Source organism: Nipponia nippon, unplaced genomic scaffold (genome assembly GCF_047370975.1).
Source record: "Nipponia nippon isolate SJK-2023a ecotype South Korea unplaced genomic scaffold, ASM4737097v1 scaffold_6, whole genome shotgun sequence".
NCBI lineage: Eukaryota > Metazoa > Chordata > Aves > Pelecaniformes > Threskiornithidae > Nipponia > Nipponia nippon.
In genome coordinates this window covers 9,812,380-9,828,502 of record NW_028262380.1, presented here as the reverse complement: position 1 = coordinate 9,828,502, position 16,123 = coordinate 9,812,380, and the positions used below count along the sequence as shown (strand labels likewise).

At 36.8% G+C, this 16,123-nt stretch overlaps 1 protein-coding gene across 1 annotated transcript in view; it reads left to right on the top strand.

Annotated features, from left to right (window-relative positions):
• The window catches only part of POLN (DNA polymerase nu), a 114,232-nt gene extending 98,313 nt beyond the window's left edge, over positions 1 to 15,919 (top strand). Inside the window, exons 21-23 of the mRNA XM_087736488.1 lie at positions 3,428 to 3,495; positions 12,619 to 12,680; positions 15,581 to 15,919. Coding sequence (XP_087592614.1) covers positions 3,428 to 3,495; positions 12,619 to 12,680; positions 15,581 to 15,649 — 199 coding nt within the window. The 3' untranslated portion in view covers positions 15,650 to 15,919. The remainder of the gene's footprint in view (positions 1 to 3,427; positions 3,496 to 12,618; positions 12,681 to 15,580) is intronic.
• Positions 15,920 to 16,123: the final 204 nt, after the last annotated feature.

Here is a 16,123-nt window from a genome sequence, read left to right as displayed (position 1 = left end):
TTCTATAGGGAAAAATATACTATAAGGAGGCAATATGGCCTCATAACTAGAATACTATGAAAAAAATCTCTTGATAGTTTTATTTGTTTTGGCATATATAAATCAATAATATGATTATGATATAGTAATGATAACTGGGTGGATGCATTGAAGCCTGAGAAGTTTAGTCTCCGTGTTGTTTCATAGAAACTGGAAGAATGATGAATGTAGTGTTGAAGAGAATAAAAAAGATTTTCTTTTCAAAATTCTGTAGTCCAGCATAATAGTTTAAGAAGGATATTGTGTGCTGGGCACACTAAACTGGTGTCGATAGCCATGTTCAGACTGGCAATCTCAGAAATATTTCTGCATTTGAAGGTGCAGGTTGTAGCAGTATCTCCATCCCACACCACAGTCATACTCAGATGCAGGTCGTGTTTCTCAGTAAAAGAAATCATGTGTGTACTCATCAAAAACAGTGCCTAATCTGCAGGCAATCAAAAAAATAGTTAACCAAATATTATCTTGTAAATCAAAGGCATTCTTATCATCTGCAGAACAACAAAAATACTAGTCTCTGCCTGGTTTGCAGTTTCTAATCTAGTTTACAATACCTTTTAGCAAGAGATAATGAGAGGAGATTCCTATTTCAATATTCCTTCAAAGTGAAGATGATTCAATTAAGCTATTAAGCAAAAGTATAGGATTCTTTTCAAACTTCTTTCACTCAAGGTGTGCAACGGGTGGGTGGGTGCATGCACTGGAATGGTGAAAGGTATGAATTTTGAATGTATAAATTGCTTTGATTTTTTCTTTCATCTTTATTGATGTCAAATTGAATGCTTCCTTCTGTGGAACAGCATATTGCATGCAAGTATTATTACTTTAACAACCCTGAAAAAATACAGGTGGTCTTGTACTGTAAACATGCAAGAGTAGAACCCATTAAGTTGGTGTGAGATGGATAAGAAAAAGAGATAAGAGATCATAAAAAAGAATCTAACTTGTTTGATGAACATTAAGGAGGAAATAGTGTATACTATTCCACTTCTCGGCATCAAGCTAGGAAATCATGTTTAGTGTTAACTAAAACTTATGTAATATAGAATCATAGAATCACAGAATCGTTCAGGTTGGAAAAGACCCTTAAGATCGTCGAGCCCAACCGTTAATATCTTTCATTCAAAAATAGAAGTGTATTAGAAATACTTATTTCTTAGATCTCGCATCTCTGAGATAAATATTAGCCCAATTTTCTAAATGAATGTGCATTACCCAGTAAGAGAGTAGCAGAGCTAGACAGAGAACCAGCAATGCTAACTTCTAGTTTGGTATTTCAGTAGACAGAATATTGCCCTGAACTTCAAATTAATCATGAGATGTTTAAGATGGGTTAGATGTAATTCTGCAACTCTGCGCAGTTCCTCAGTTAACTGGCAATATAACTGAGCTGACAGGGTGTGCTCCTGAAGCATGTAAAGTTGTGTCAAGTCTATTGTGCTGTCTGGACAGAAGTTTTGAGTTCAGTTCACATTGCTTCCACAGGTTTTCTGGCTCACATAAGGTAGCACTGATCTCTGGTCCAACCCTGCTCCTCCTGAACTCGGTTTTACTTTTATTGTGGAGATGTGGTGGTCAGTTGATCCAATGCTGAGTGGTTTTGAAAAATCCTATTCTTTTTCCTCCATTCCTAAATCTGGATAAATTTATGATAAATTTTTTAATGTATATTGTAAGTTCTTCTAAGAAAGGACTTTTTCTTACCAAATATTCAGAATATATGGTGCTCTAATCCTGACTGAAGGCACGAGACACTACTCTGGTACAAATAATCAGCAGTCTATCACATTTTTATTGCACTGGTTTAATCAATGCAATTATTGTCACTTATTCCATTGATTCACAGTATATTCACATTTAATGTTCACAGTTCTTTCTGATTTATATCTTTTTACATGTCATTTCAATGGTTATGAGGAATCTCTTGATTTAATTAATTTACTTGCATTGGAAATTATAACTTTTCATGTAACTGTATTCTCTTGCTCCAGATGATCCTGGTCTTTTCATCTATTTCTTTTTGTATCTTGTGTCCCAATTTCCTGTTCAAAATATGTTAATCTGTTTCACTCTGCTTCTGACTGTGTTGTAAGTGACTAATAATTTAAGATCTATTATTAGAGCTCACCACACTGTTAGTCAATGTCACATTGCAATTTAAGGCAGTGTGAAACTATCTTAGGATATTTTCCTGAAAGCTGTGAAAAGTTATAAGTAGTAACCATATTGATATTTCAGCCATTTGTAAAGAATTATTTGCTTGAATAACTGCTAGGTATTAAGAAAAGGCTACAATGGGCATTTAATTTAAATGTTATACACAAATTGCAAAGCATGTTGGAAATAGGTGGTACAGTTTCATGACTTAGACTCCCAGCTACAATAATTAAAGAAGTAATAAAATAAACCTAGTAGGAATACTGTCTAATCAGATAGGCAGTATTTTTCCTTCCTGAATGAGAATTACACTCAGGGATTATATATGCTAGATTATATTTATCATGCCGTGGACTTGATTCAATCAAATACATTTATTATTTCCATTGTGAAAGTACTTTTGCACCCAAACCAACAATTTAGCGTGCTGTTCCTGTAAGCACTGAACAATTAAGTCACAGTCCATATGCAAGAGACCTATCGATATAGAACTAATACCGACAAAGACAAAAACAAAGCAGCAGTATAAATTCATTACATAAATTCAAACAGTTCTGAGTGAAGAGCTCAGGTATGTGTAGTTGCATGGCTTTCAAGATGTTACTGCTTTCAGCTGTACACTCTGTCCTTATGAAGGCAACTGCCCCGAGAGCAGAGGCAACAGGTCAGGTTGTGTATCTATGTGTATCTACATTTTCATTCTTCAAACCACTTGTTTGTCAGCATGAGGACACCTATTTTGCACTTCAGTGAAAAGATTATTTCCTGGAAAGGACTGGCCAACTAGGAGTTAATATTGGTATACCAGCAAGCCAAGTACTTTTACTCGATTTGCATTAGTAATACCACCCATTTGCAATCACGTTTATTCCAGCTCAACTTGAAAAAAAAACAAGTTATATTAACAAAACATGGCCTGTCTCTATAATTTCTTGCAATTTTCTGCAAATCACATTGGTTTTAAGTAATACCTTGTCATGTCATCAAATCCCTGAATGACATTTATAAGCTAGCAAGCACAGTTTGGGTTCATGACCATGACCTTTATGTTTTTAGAATACACGGAGCGGCAATGCTTTTAACTGCGGTAATGATTTTTTTCATTTTCTTAGGATGTTTATTTTCACTTTAACATATCCATTGTGCATGTGAGAATTAGTTGATGGTATAAGTGGAAAGCACTGTTAGAAATTTCTTGCATATGTTATCTCAAATCTCTGAAATTTTTCAGGTTAATTGCCCAGATTCATGACGAGTTGTTGTTTGAAGTAGAAGATTCTCAAATCCTGGAATTTTCAGGTAAATACAATCTTTCTTGCTCTTTCTCTCCCACCCCCTTTTTTCTCCCTATAACCTGTGATTTCTCAGAGGGTAAAGAATTAATGTAACAAGAAGCAGCACATTGATTCTCATGATTAAGAAAATGTATACTAAGCAGAATTTTCTGAATGTTTTCCACCGCTGGCTCTTATGTAGATAAAACGTGATATACCCCTCATCTGGAGTTCATCAACATGCTTATTTGTATTTAGTTTTCTTATCAAGATTCCCTCATCCAATGTGTGAATTCTGTAAAGCTAAAGAATAATACTTTCTCCAAGGTTTCAAAGGGTTTTAGAAGGAAATAAACCAGCTTAAAAAGAATGGCTTGGAAAGTAACTTCCTAAATACTTATGATTGGGGCCTGTTACATAAAGAAGTATAAAATTCTTAATGTAAGAATATAATGTACTGTAATTTCTAAGTTAGTTTACTGCTTTTTTTGTATTAAGAGAAATTTATGGTGGAACTTTCAAGGTTAAGGGTTAGTAAAAGTTCCTGCCTACATTTTTATCCTCTCACCTGGCTTGCTTCCAGACATTATTTCCTAAGCCAGAGTTTGTCTCAGCATCTGGTACAAATTTAGCTAGCAAATGAGGGCACACAGGAGGCTGTTGGGTCTCTTCTCCAGTAAGTAGTGGATTTATTCCTGTAGGCATTCACAAACTTTGGTCTGGTTTGAAGCTCAACAATACCTTTGGCTAAAACACTTAGCATAATGTCACAAATATTTTAAATGAACCAATAAAAGAATATCTTCCATTATAACCTAAGCATCTAAGCCAAAATTAATTTCACCTTTCTGTGTCGCATTCATTTAAACAGTACAATTTGCTGTATTAGTCTCATTTCATCACTGATCCCTCTTGTGAGTATTAGTTCATAATGAGAACATTAAACCTCCATCTAATCAAAACACAGGACCTGGGAAATATTTAAGTTCAGTATATTAGGGACATTGTAATGAATTACGTTAATATATTAACATTTGACCTCTAAATAAAGGAGTTCAAATCTGGTTTAAATTAAAAAAACACCATACAATTTATCAGAGATTGCAGTATCTACTCAGACAAGGCCAATGTCTAAAAGTGCCATAGTTTCACAGGTAGAAAGTATACTATATTGAATGAGATCTGTAAGACAGCGTAGAAGGATTTTTATTACCTTATTTTACATCAGTTTGCATGAAGTATAAAACTAATATACCCAAAAGATAAAAATTATTCGTGGTTTTTTATACATATAGAAAATCACAGATTATGCCCTCATCGGATCAAATTCTAATCTCCATTACTAGTGTGGATTTGTAGTAAATTCAGCAAAATCAATACTTTTCCAGTATAACAGAAAAAAACCTCTAGCCATCATATGAATAACAGTAATAAATTATCACACTACATAAGCATGATGGCTTTTTTCTGAAAACACAAAGGAGTCCAGTTCAAATACTTGAGAAGTGTCGGCTCTCCACACCACAGTGTAACCCGTTTGCATATCTCCACGTCTAGCTGCAGCCTGCAGAACAAACATACCTGTAAACTCCTTGTTCCGCTTCAAAGCTATCACCATGTCATTGAAGTTGCTAAGATGACCTTTAGGAAATGGACCTGGGCAGTCTAGAAGTCTGAGATAGCTTGGAAATTGTCATTGCACTTCACATAGGCTGCCAAGCTTGAGTGTTTAAGATGGAAGTTTATTTCATTCTGCTGATTGAAGACTGATTTTTAGGTTTGTCTCTACTTTTCCCTAAGAGGCAAAGAAAAAAAAAGAAAATTGTGCAATACGGTAACTTTCAGATACACTCACTTACCTCAGAACAGAAGAGTGAAAAAATGTCTTTTCCTTAACACTAAAGGCCAACCTAAGAAAGACATTCGTTTCCTTCTTCATGTCTTCAGTCATTCCTTTCCTTCCCCCTTATTTATCACTGGTGAGGCCACATGTGGAGTAGTGCATCCAGTTCTGGGCTCCCCAGTACGACAGACATGGACATACTGGAGAGAGTCCAAGGAAGGGCCACAAACATGATGAAGGGACTGGAGCATTTCTCCTACAAGGAAAGGCTGAGAGAGCTGAGACTGTTCAGCCTGGAGAAGAGAAGGCTCCGGGGGATCTTATTAACGTATGTACATACCTGAAGGGAGGGAGCACAGAGGACGGAGTCAGGATCTTTCCAGTGGCACCCAGTGACAGGACCAGAGGCAATGAGCACAAACTGAAACACAGGAGGCTCCCTCTGAACATCAGGAAACACTTTTTTACTGTGAGTGTGATCAAGCACTGGCACAGGTTGCTCAGAGAGGCTGCGTAGTCTCTGTCCTTGGAGATATTCAAAAGCCATCTGGACACAGTCCTGGGCAACTGGTTCTAGATGGCCCTGCGTGAGCAGCGGGGTTGGACCAGGTGACCTCCAGAGGTGCCTTCCAACCTCAGCCATTCTGTGATTCCGTGTTTTGCGAATAGTTCTGCTACTGGTAAAAGAACTAATCCGAGTTGGCTTAAAAGTGACTGAAGCTGGCTCTTCCTTCAGTGTCATTAACGAGGATTTTGGTTGATCTGACTAGGCAGAGAAAGGGTGCATCTGCACCAGCATGTGACTTCCAGTCAGGAGTACGATGATGAAGCAGATCTCCCTGTTGTCTCCAGTCCATGGTGTGAACAGTTTTGGTTCACATCACAGAGCAGTCTGAGAGCAGTTGACTTAGATTCCTTTCAGATTAAACTAAATAGGAAGACTTTTCTCCTAATCTTTTCCAATTATTTCAGGAGCTGCTAACTGAGGTAACAAATCAGGTGTGTGAGTTTTAAACCAAAGAGTTTTAAAGTTTTAAAGTCCTTACTCTTCTTACTTTTATTTGCTGATATTCTTTAGCTGTCAGCTTTGTCTTTACATATCTAATGAGCTTTTGTCCATTCAGAAACTTTAAATTACAGAATCTGCTGACTTGCAGATTCCAGCCTGCAGCTTAATGATCCAGACAGAAATCTCAGTTATACAGTCAGAAAGCTCGGTAAAGGGAAAGACATGGACTTAAAGCTAAAGAGCAGTGCTTGATGGCTTTAATAGAGTACAGTTCAGTGCTGTGTTTGTCTCCTGCATTTAGTGTGATCCAAGAAGCACTGGCCTACTATTCAGTGTGTTTGCATTCTGATTCCAGTCATGCTTCTGATCTACTTTTTTCAGGAAAGCAACAGCAAATATATGTGTCTCGGTTTTCTTATTTGCAGAATGGATATGAAATCTTAAAATACTTTTAAGATTTATAAATGAAGACCATAAAGGTAAATAGTATTGTTTCAGTTAGATCGTAGTGCAGAACATAAGCCTTCTCAGCAGCATTTCCCTTATGGAAGTGTCTCTTTTGTATTGTTTTACAACATTAAAATGTCTATTTGCTTCTAAGACTCTCCTGAGTGGAGGCTGAGAATTGCCACAAGGCAATCATGGTACTGGTGCTTTCTCTATTCCTGCTTAGGACTTCATAGACCACAATAAGAATTTTCAGTACTTTTCAATATACAGAATCCAATTTACAGTGCACCTAATAATCTATGCCCAACAGATGATTTTGAATCTTCTGAATTTGATAAACAAGGGGCAAGCAATAAGGTATTCTTTTTTTCTAATATCTGCTTTTGCACAAAATACTGCATGTAACTTAAGTTAGGTGTTATGTATATTTTGGAAGAATATCTTCTTCAAACAGGATCCATCACCCACAATTTTATGGTATGCATACAGTTCATTTTGAATGGACAAGGCAAAACATAATTTATTTATAACAAGGCTTTGAATGTCCAAGCTTTGACATACTTTGAAATACAACAAAGCATGTACTACTCTGAATTGTGTAATTTTCAGCAAAGGTATGGGATCTTATTTCTCTCAATTCTCTGTTTAGGGCAAAAACAAGCCAGCAATAGAGCTTTTAAAAAAATCCTCATTTTTCTATTGGAGGGTGCCTGGAATGATCAAATCAAAACATTTGGCAGGAATTGGTTTGGTTTTGGCAGAAGACTGTCAGTTTTACCATCAATAATCTGCCTGGTTTTTAGCCAGCTTGCCTGTCTGGCTTCCTCACATCCTGAGCTCTCCAGCAGCCGAGGAAGCAGAAAGGCAGATGATATTTTGCGAATGCCAAAAACTGGGCTCTTGGATCTGAGAGGGCTCAGCATCTCTGAGTTCTGAAGTCTGTGTAATCAGGTAGGCAGACAGTCCCCAGATCAAACCGGGAGTCTGTCTAGGGACTCTGGAAGAGTATTCAGGAATTGCAAAACCCAATTTTTCGTTTTGTGGAGACTATTTCTGAGACTACCTCTCCATGCTCTGTTTGAAATGCCTCTTTGCCCTTGGATTATTCTGAATACATTACTGCTAAAAGGGGGAATACGCTTTGGGGTGAAGAAATGCAGAATAATTTTTTTTTTTTACAGTACGAGGTACCCATAGTTACAACTGTAAGATCTGGCTTCTGATGCGTATTCCATATATACCTGGTGGATTTGAAAGGTGAACTTTGCCACTGGTGATTACTGTGGATTGTTCCTTGTCACTATGCTTGCTTAATTGCATCCCTTAGTGAGAAGCATAACTAAATGAAAGACACTTGCTACTTGAAATAACATATTTTTGTAGAAATATATGTATTCCATTACTTTGTGTTGGACTGTTCAATATCACAATGCATTAGGGCAATTTTTAAAGGTGGTTTTTTTAGAACTCATTTATAATCATACATTATTGATAGAATTAAAGTTAATTTCTGCATCTGTTCTTATATTTGGTACATGTAAAACATACAGTTTTAAAAAAATTTTTCTGATATTCTACAAGGTATAAAATATTTCAGCTGAAATTCTTACTTTAAATGTAAGAACACCAAAAGGACCAGTCTAAGAAAAAAATCAGAATAAACTAAGCCTATTTATTTTGATATGAAGATCAATTAAGAGTATTACTACCTAAAGAACAATATCTTAGATTTTTTAAAAATCTGTCAATACAAATTCTTGGCTCATGTACAAATTCCATGAAATTTCATTTTATTCTGCTACAATTTCCCACTTAATGGGTACTGAGGCAGCGGCATGAAAAAGTGCACATGTTCAAAAGGGGACTCAAGTAACAGAAGAACAAAAGAATGAACTGATCATCACAAGGTAGTGACATTTTCTGTTCTCTGAGCTGCCTTTTCCTAACTTGAAAAACACTGGTGCATAAACTAAAGACGCCTCCAGATAGCTTTCAATTTTCAAAAATCCCTCTTCCATACATCATATGTCTGGCCAGCTTTGACATGTTTCTGGAGTCATAATTTCATAGGTGAATGAGCTTGAAAAATGTCCTCAGTCCGATAGGGACAAATAAGCTTTTGTCCCACAGCAGGCATGCATGTCTTTTCTTTGCTCCTATTCACAACACTTTCAATAAGCGTATTTATTCTGGCCAGTATCAAGAAAATCTAATATATGTTAAAATATACGTTAAAATTTCAGTTCCTCTATGATCTCTTCACTTTGCCATCACCAATTTTTTTTTATACATAATATTTTAACGTGACATACTCAGCACTCACAAAACATTCCAGGATGAGCATAATCAACAAATCCCATAATTGCTGACTATGGGTTTTGAGAGATGAGAAGCTGCAAAAGTTGGGAGAACAGCATTGTACAGATGCCATTGCAATATATGGCTGGCTGCAAAGGAATATTTTAAAATTAATAATTTATGTGCCCTAGATATACTAGATTCTTGACTGAACAGAAATAATCATTACCCCAAAAGCCTCCAATCTAAATCTTAGAAAAAAAACAAAAAATTAAGAGTTGTAGAGACAGATCTATTTAAATATTGTGGTCACTTTCGTTAGTGACCACACTCTATATGAGATAAAGAAAATACAGTTTTGTATGCCTGGATTGTTTATTTTGAGCCTTGAGAAAGAGGGGAGTTTTCAAGGAAACTTGAGAGAGTAGCGGGAGAATTAGATATTACATACACAGGACTAAAGGGGACCTCTTCTGCGATTACATACAACCATGCCATATGGTCTCTTTTATAAATTATCATCTCCATAGGAAAAAATTCCTCCCACTGGGAGACTGTTCCAGAATTTCATCTGTCTGAAATATGGAACTTTAAATTTCAAGTCTAAATGTGTTCAGCCAGTTTACCTATTTATTTTCTTGCAAAGATTGTAATTTAGTTTAAACGCTTCCTTCTTCACTGTTTACTGTCTTAGCAGACTACTGAACAGGAACGGTAATCCAGCTGCTTTTTCTTGAGATTTCTGTTGCCATTATATATTCATTATTTCATTCAAAATCTGTTGAGAAGTAGATGTAGGCAAATCTTCTGGATACTTTCAAAGGTATCATTTCAAAAGGCTGACACTATGAGGGTGGTGAGGCACTGGAACAGGTTGCCCAGAGAAGCTGTGGATGCCCCCTCCCTGGCAGTGTTCAAGGCCAGGTTGGATGGGGCTTTGAGCAACCTGGCCTAGTGGAAGGTGTCCCTGCCCATGGCAGGGGGGTTGGAACCAGATGATCTTTAAGGTCCCTTCCAACCCAAACCATTCTGTGATTCTATAATTCTGTGATTCTATTCTATGAAATGCAGGCAAAACAACTTCAGATTGCTTGAAATGAATGGGTTTACTATGCCACCCACTAAACTCTGGGAAGAGATGGAGAAGTCAGCGTGACATGAGAAAGAGAACAGGGAGCCGAACTGACACAGAAAAAAAACAAAGAAAATGGAGCAAACCCATGGAGAGGTTTTTAATGGGTTGTCAAAGTGAATGAGGAACCATTAGGTTTGTTCACTGATGTGGCCACTTTAATCTGTGCTTTCTACAATTAAGAGCAGTTAAGGACACAGCAGAATTCTGATCGTGCCAGATGCCTTAAAGTGAAAACTGTGTGAACCAACAGAGAAAGGTGTTGCAATCATCTCTGCCATCATGAATCCCCTTTTGGGGATAACAGTTATATGGGAGAGAACCAGTCAAATTCAGAGGTCTAGAGAACTAGGGGAAAACTGGTCTAACTCCATGCATATGCAGACAGCACCCCTTATCATACCACTCACATCTTTCAACCCATAAATTGATGCCACTGACTCATGCTCCCTCTTTCATTGTCCGTTGGAGTTCTTTTTTTTAAAAGGAACTATTTCTCCTGTTGCGCTGATATTCTATTAATGTTTATTTGTCTAACAGCTCAAAAAATGTTAAGTTGCACAGAGTTGAGTGTGCCCTTAGATTGTTCATAAGTGCTTTGGTGGAACATACAGAGATGAGCGATTGTGTATGAGAAGTGCAGAATTCAGATGTTAGGCTCTCACAAAAGCTGTGTGCAGTAGTAGCCCAGTAGGGAGCTTACTGACGGAAAAAATGTTTACCCAGGGACTGACCGGCAATCCACTTAGGCTTCTGAAGACATGCCACCTGGTTGGAGTGCCCCGACGACTGCTGCATTGCTGACCTCCCCGAGCTGGCAGCTTGTTCAAATTCAGAGTGGGCTTCTCAAGATGGAGGCAGTCCAACACTTCTCTATTAATAGCCGTGTTGACTTGGACTAGATTTTAAACAGATAATTATTTAGGCCAGCACTTCCCCTTTCACAATCTGTGGTTGTCATATTTGTTTCTGCTCTCCAAAAACAATTCTCCGTCCTACACCGGACCATAAACTACCTCAAATCTAACATGAAGCAAATATATAGGTGTAGCTGTACATAGATGTGTCAACAAATGTCTCAGTTTCCTCAGCCTTGGCACTTCAGCCACTGATCTTTTGAGTTACTGCATAATTCGGACTTCATGGAAAATCTTATGACAGCTCATTAGCACGCAAGTCTGAGCGAGCCAGCACAGTCTGAGCACTCCACTTCTGTTCAGGCAGAAGCTAGTTATCCTCATCATTATTATCAAGCCAGCCTCAGTGTCACAAATGTGACACAAAACATTACATACTGATCTTCATTGCTGGCATCGTTAGAAAAGGTTTCGGCAGCAGCCAGAGCAACAACCATACGCAGCTTCTTAGAGTTCTTGTTGCTCCTTCGCATCTAACGTCACCTGCGGAAGAACTGTGATGTGCATCAAGGGATAACTTCAGAGAACGCTTCCAAGTAATCATGTAGTTTTTGGTCTAGCAGTTATCACCGCGTATTGCATACCCTGGTATTTCTCAATTCTGTAAGGCACATGACGACATACATTATTTAGTCAGCCATCCCATCAGAGCAATGGAGGTTGCTCAATAACTTTTGTTCTGGGGCTGCCTGGTATTCCTATTTCACTTTCACTAGCCAAAAGTTACTTCTTTTTTAAAAGCTGGTTATCCATTGACTCTCTCTTTGATTTTTATTAGAACCATATTGTGTTGCAGAAGCAATCTTTGTCCAGCAAAACACTAATTGGCATGACCAAGGATGACAAATCTGGTCTTGATTTGGAATAATTATAGATGCATTTTCACAGTAATAGTGAGCATAGTGTTATGACATGATGAGTTGTTAAGTTTTTAAGTTACATAAATCATACTGAACTTTAATTGTTTAGATTCTTCATAGCTCCACTATTCCACAGGGAAGATTTTTTTTAAAATTTGTCTCTGATCTTTTTACTTTGAAGAATAAGATATTTTAGACAGTTCAGACTTCTAGTATTTTTTTTCTGAGCTTTTATTTTAGAATGAGTTCTATGGCTGCACAAGAAAATTAAAATGTATAAAATGTCACCAAGCATATAGTTAAGAGTATTGAACTTGGAAGTTCAGAAATACAGCAGTCGGACATGCTGTACTTCATATAAAATATATTACTGCTGTACTTCTGTATTTATGGGAAATATAAGTTAAATAATTCTCCAAATTTCACCCTAAAATTCAATGTAAAATAAGGAATTGAACCTTCCACAAGAGTTAAAATTTAACTTTAAAAAAAAGCTGGAAAAATTGTAGATGATTAATTTTTTTTATGTAGAAATGCAGGTATTATATAACAGAATACAAAGCACATGATTTTTTTTTTTTCTGTATAACAATTCTGACATGGAAAATAAAGCTGTAGGTTTTCAAATTTACCTTACAGCACTGGTAAAAAGAACAATGGAGTCCCTGCAGCAAACCACAGCCTTGGAAGTGCCACTAAAGGTAGGGACAATTCTGAATTTCCATTACCCTCTCAGGCATACTTAGCTTTGTATGTTAGCGTCATCGTATTAAGAATCTAGAGACAACTATTTTGCCTTTCACTTCAGAAGTTTCATTTTCATATTTGCAGGTAATTGCTTTTTTAAATAATTATAAAAATTCTAAAGGAAAATAACTGAAAGAAACTCAACCTCCATTTTGAAAAGTGTGATTGTCATCTACTCTTTGTCTTAGCAATGCAGTATGGTAATTTCAAAACCTATTTCATTCATTGCCATGAAATTTCTGTTGGGTGTGGTAGAGTGAGAAATATGTGCCTTTAATAGGCTTTCTAAATGTGCCAGGCAGTCATTACTGCTGAAAAATTATTGCAAAAGATCTTTCTTCAGTAATTTTCACCTATAAAATTGGTCTTTTTAAAATTTCTGTGCGGATGGCTAACATCAAGCAGACAAAATCATTGGTCATTGTTTAAAGTATTTTAAATTATCTACCAGAACAACATCTGTAAAAACTGAGTGGATAGCTACACAGCTATTGTATCTATCTATGTATTGGACCTAATTGTAATTATTTTATAAAATAATTATATTTGTCTCTCTACAAGACTGGTACCCTTCACCCTAGCCTACTGCTCAGCTTTTGTTGCTTAACAAAGGGACTATAGTTCCTGGGAATCCCTAAACTGATTAAGTGAGCAACAGCCCAAGGGTTTCCAGTTTCCTGAGGAATGGGGTTCCATGTTGCCAGATCACTCATTCAGCAGTATTACTGAATAAGATTTGGGGACAGAAGATCATTTATTCTATTTATTTCAAAATGGTTACAACATAGAGACTTGCACTAATGGAAACCATTGAAAAAGAAAACTACTAGATCAGTTCTAGCTTGTATTTCTTCCTCCGGATCCTCTATATCTATTTCAGCATCTCAGACACTTTGCGAGGCTTTCTCTGGAGGTCTTGCAGTTACGTATTTCTGGATCCTCATGGAGCCTATCTTTCCTACAAGAGCTGAGAGGAGAGAATGAGGGGCAGCTGAGGTCTAAATTACTCTTTCTCCTTCCCATGCTGGACCCACCCCCCTTGCTGTTCACTTAACCCTTGTAAGAACTTGTACTCCTCTTTACCAGATTTGGTCAAGTGAGACGTTTTGACCATACTGGGATTATACATTTTTTGCGTTGACACTCCCAGGCTTTGTAAACTGCATTTCTATAGGTTGCTTACATTGTACATCTGTGCTTGCCTAGCTTCTTTTGTTACAAATTCCTTGAAAATAGAAGCAAGACTGCTTTTCAAGGAGTACTACATATAAATATTTTTAGTGATGGTATTAGGCACCTCGCACTCATGCTGCTGTAAGGTTCATTAAAATAATGGTATTATTGATGGTGTATAAGGTGAATAGCAATACTATAGTCCTTCCTTTATAGTTTTAGGAGACTCTTTTTGGCGACTTTGCCCGAAACAACATCATTCATACTTTGCCTGAGGAAGTCATTGCCATGAAATAAAATATGAACAATTTAATAGGTTTCTAAGACAGACAAATGTTTACATGGTTAATGAGAGTGTTCACAGTTACATGGGCAGAATATCATTTTAACGTTAGGCATTTCAGACTAACCACTAACCGGCAGAAGGTTTTAATGTCCTTTGGACAAAATGGGACACACTGTCTTAGAACACAGTTTCTTTCATCTCTGTCTAAGATGTCTACTATCACACACCGAGAAATTAATCTCGATGCATTAGCAAATGGATTCAATATGTCGTTCCTATGAGAACAGCAGTTCTCTGTTAAAAAACAACTACATTTTAATAGGTGAAAAGAAACACATTCTTGGACAATAGGTAGTTGTCTGGGGTTCTCAAAGATTAGGACTTTTTAATAGGCAGTAAAAGTATTTGGAGATACATGTTTTATTACCCTTATTTTGGTCTCCTTTTCCTGAGCAGATTACTGCAGGAGTCATGACATTCTTTTAATCCTACTGCACATTAGATTACATGCATCATGAAGACACTTCATCTTCCTCTGAAGCATCACGAATGGATCAATGGCAGAGGCCAGATAGAAAACATAAAGTGACCAACAGCTTGATCTCAGAGGAGAAATTGAGAGTGATTTTTAAAAAAAGATCTGTAGTTTTGTTCATGTTGTTTACCCTTCTATACAGTAAGAATACATATTTTAGGATTAGAGATGTTGAAGATGAAAAGATTTTTGTGAAATGCTCCTGCTCTCCTTCAGCACGCTTGCTTCAACTAAATATGTATTCTGTGCTCTGTTAATATGAATATTATTTTTCAATACAGAGGAAAAATGTCACTAAAGTAGAGCACACATACAGTCTTAATGGGGAGAGATTTCTCTTTCTTCTTTGAGGAAAAGGATGCTTTATCTTTGAAGTAGCTTCTTTTCCAAAATATAGTCCTTGCTAATGAGGCAGCTTTCATGTTAGAAAATCTACTGTGTAACAGAGCACCAGAAACTGCAAAGTAAAGCAACAACAAAAATACCCCAGAACTGGAAAAGTGGATGGTAAAAAAAACCTAGTATCTTTATGCATTACTGACAAAAAGTTGCTGATTATAAACACTCTGATTTTGTAGCTCTTTTCAAAAGCGTAATAAGATGAAATTTGTTTTAGCATGTTCCTTGCAATTCAGTAACATGTATTTGCAACTTCAAAACTGAAGGTTAGTCTTAATTGTTAAGGTATTTTAATCAAAATTGTAGTGACAATTAAGTATTAATAGATACGAGGAACATTTCATATTGGATAGGCATGTAATCTAGAGCAGTATCAACATCCAAAGGGAAAAGCAAAAATAGTAATCTTGCTATATGTGATGTGTTTGTTTGTTTAAATTTTCATTTTTTTTTTCTGACAGGTTCCCTTGAAAGTGATTCTTACCATTGGGAAATCATGGGGGTGTATGACAGAATTGCAGGAGATGTAAAGCAGTCATCGGGGATGTTATTCAGTACCCGTACACCTCATTGGCCTATGCTGATTCCTCGCTGAATCGCTAGGCAACAGCGCTGCTGGATCTTTCATAAGCACCTAATACTCTGCATGTGAATTTTTTTACTTCATTTTGTCTGTAGCCCTAGGCAACAGCAGTGAGATAAAACTGGTTTTTACCAGTTCATTGTGTTTCCTTTAGCCAAGGTAACCAGCAGGGAGCCGCTTTTGTTCAGAGCTAAATTACTACATGTAAGAAATGAAGCAAGACAGTATTAACCCTTTGGGAACATGACAAATATATTTGACTTGGATGGATGTTTAGACTGTAGTGTTAAGTATTTTGTGAAGTGCTTGTGTAAAATGCTTCTGATCTGGCATTAGAAAGACAGTATTTGAACTGTATCAGCCAGTGCTTAACTGTTGTGTTCAGCTTATTTTATAATTTGTGAATAGAAGGCAGCTGCTT